The sequence below is a fragment of the Morone saxatilis genome, unplaced genomic scaffold (genome assembly GCF_004916995.1).
Source record: "Morone saxatilis isolate NCDOM2014 unplaced genomic scaffold, NCSU_SB_2.0 Contig20, whole genome shotgun sequence".
Lineage (NCBI taxonomy): Eukaryota > Metazoa > Chordata > Actinopteri > Moronidae > Morone > Morone saxatilis.
Window position 1 is genome coordinate 21,925,509 of NW_023339763.1, and position 1,809 is coordinate 21,927,317.

The 1,809-nt window shown below is 34.8% G+C and overlaps 1 protein-coding gene across 2 annotated transcripts in view; it reads right to left on the reverse strand.

Moving 5' to 3' along the window:
• acat1 (acetyl-CoA acetyltransferase 1) overlaps positions 1 to 1,809 on the reverse strand; it is a 7,700-nt gene that overhangs the window by 2,329 nt on the left and 3,562 nt on the right. For both annotated transcript variants that reach the window (XM_035666558.1, XM_035666559.1), the window contains 2 exons: positions 1,147 to 1,260; positions 734 to 798 (listed from right to left, as the gene is read on the reverse strand). In XM_035666558.1, coding sequence (XP_035522451.1) covers positions 734 to 798; positions 1,147 to 1,260 — 179 coding nt within the window. The remainder of the gene's footprint in view (positions 1 to 733; positions 799 to 1,146; positions 1,261 to 1,809) is intronic.

A 1,809-nucleotide genomic window follows, 5' to 3' on the forward strand; every position in this document is an offset into this window, starting at 1 on the left:
TAGTAATATTACTTTCCCTAGTAACTAGTAATGTAACTAATTAAAAATACATTTCGGTAATTATATTAGTCACCCCCGCCCTTAAGTCTGAATTCTGGGGAGGACACGATAACCAATTTTGTGGGGAGTAGCAGAAAAGTAATATTACTTGTAGTGTAACTAATTACTCTTGGCAGGGAGTAATAAGTAAAGTAATATTACTTTTAATAAGAGAAAAGAGTAATAAATTAAATTTAAATCACTCCATATCAGAGTGTAAATAAATAAATAAATAAATAAATAAATAATAAGTGTGCCAATGTGAAAAATGATATGACATCCAGGATTAAAGAATACACAGATTCTGACACTAAACAATCTGTTATTGGTACTCTCCTTTATCAGCAAAGAGCTGTGTACAAAACATTTAGCTGGCAGCCACTCATTATGACTAGTTAAAATAATATTAAAGCCAATAATTTAAGCTTTGAGCCTGTTTACACCTGGTATTAGAATGCGTCTTGGATGATCCGATCAAAAGGGGACCGTTGTAGATGACCACCAAGAAGCACTGCGATCCGATCCGTTTAGAAAGCAACTGCTGTTATTTCAATGTGTTAGTCCATGCAATACATATTTAACATTTAGGCTATCATATCAGAAAGTATCAGATTGGACTCAGTACCTAATATTTAAGATGGGGGCAAAAAAAAATAGATCAGGACATCCCTACTAATTACTTGCTAATACTCACCTTTGGTACAGCATAGGCGGGAGCAATGGGGAAATCAATGGGTGCAACTGCAGCATCAGCAAAGGCTATGTAAAAAAGAAAATACAATATATCAATCTTATCAACATATCAGTCCCAACTGTGACAGTGTAGCTTTAACAATACCCTGTTTAATAATGCTGCTCCATCAAACAATGGCCTGTTTTATTTTAACATGATCGATACAGAGAGGTATTTGGAATCACAGTTTATCCACATACAAACCTACGAATGCTTTCATCTGGCATACAGACCTCTCTATAAACGTATAGAATAAACTTCCTAGCAGTCTTACATTTCATCTGTAACTTGGCTTGCCATGTTTTAACACCTCGATTTCAGTTAGGCTCTGCAAGCACAGTTCACTGCGTTTGTATGTGTGTGTTACAGCTTACAGACAATCCTGGCCAGTGGAGTGACGTTGAGTCTCTTTGCAGCATCTGCCGTCATTAAAACGAGAGCAGCTGCTCCATCATTCAGTGTGCTGGCATTGGCTGCAGTCACTGTGCCTAAAAATCAAGTGACCAATCACAAAGAAATATGCATTAAAACACAAAGGTTCTCATTAGTATTATTACTTTTTTTATATATAAATTTTAGGGCTGCAGAATATGGTAAAAAACATCATATTGCAATTACTTTGACAGACATTGCGATAATAATATAATTAACAATTAGTGTAGGAATGATGACTTTTGTATCACAAATTGAATTTTAAAAAAGTAAAAAAAATAATAATAATCTACATTTGATGGGGTCTGTACCAAACAAAAACGTTCTCTAAAATCTGGACAAGATTAGTAGGCCAGGGCATATCTTAGAACTACAGCACTACAGTTGAACCTTTATCAGAGAAGTGCAGCTTTTGTGATTTGGATAATGCACTTGGCCATACTGTGATTTTGATCAAAAATTTCAATGAACTGTGCAGCCCTACTGCATTTCAGAAGTACTACGCAACAGAACAGTACAACTTCATTCACAAGCCTAATAGTATTATGAGTAAGATAAGATATTTATTTATTTATTTATTTATTCAGGTTGACACAGCAGCAATA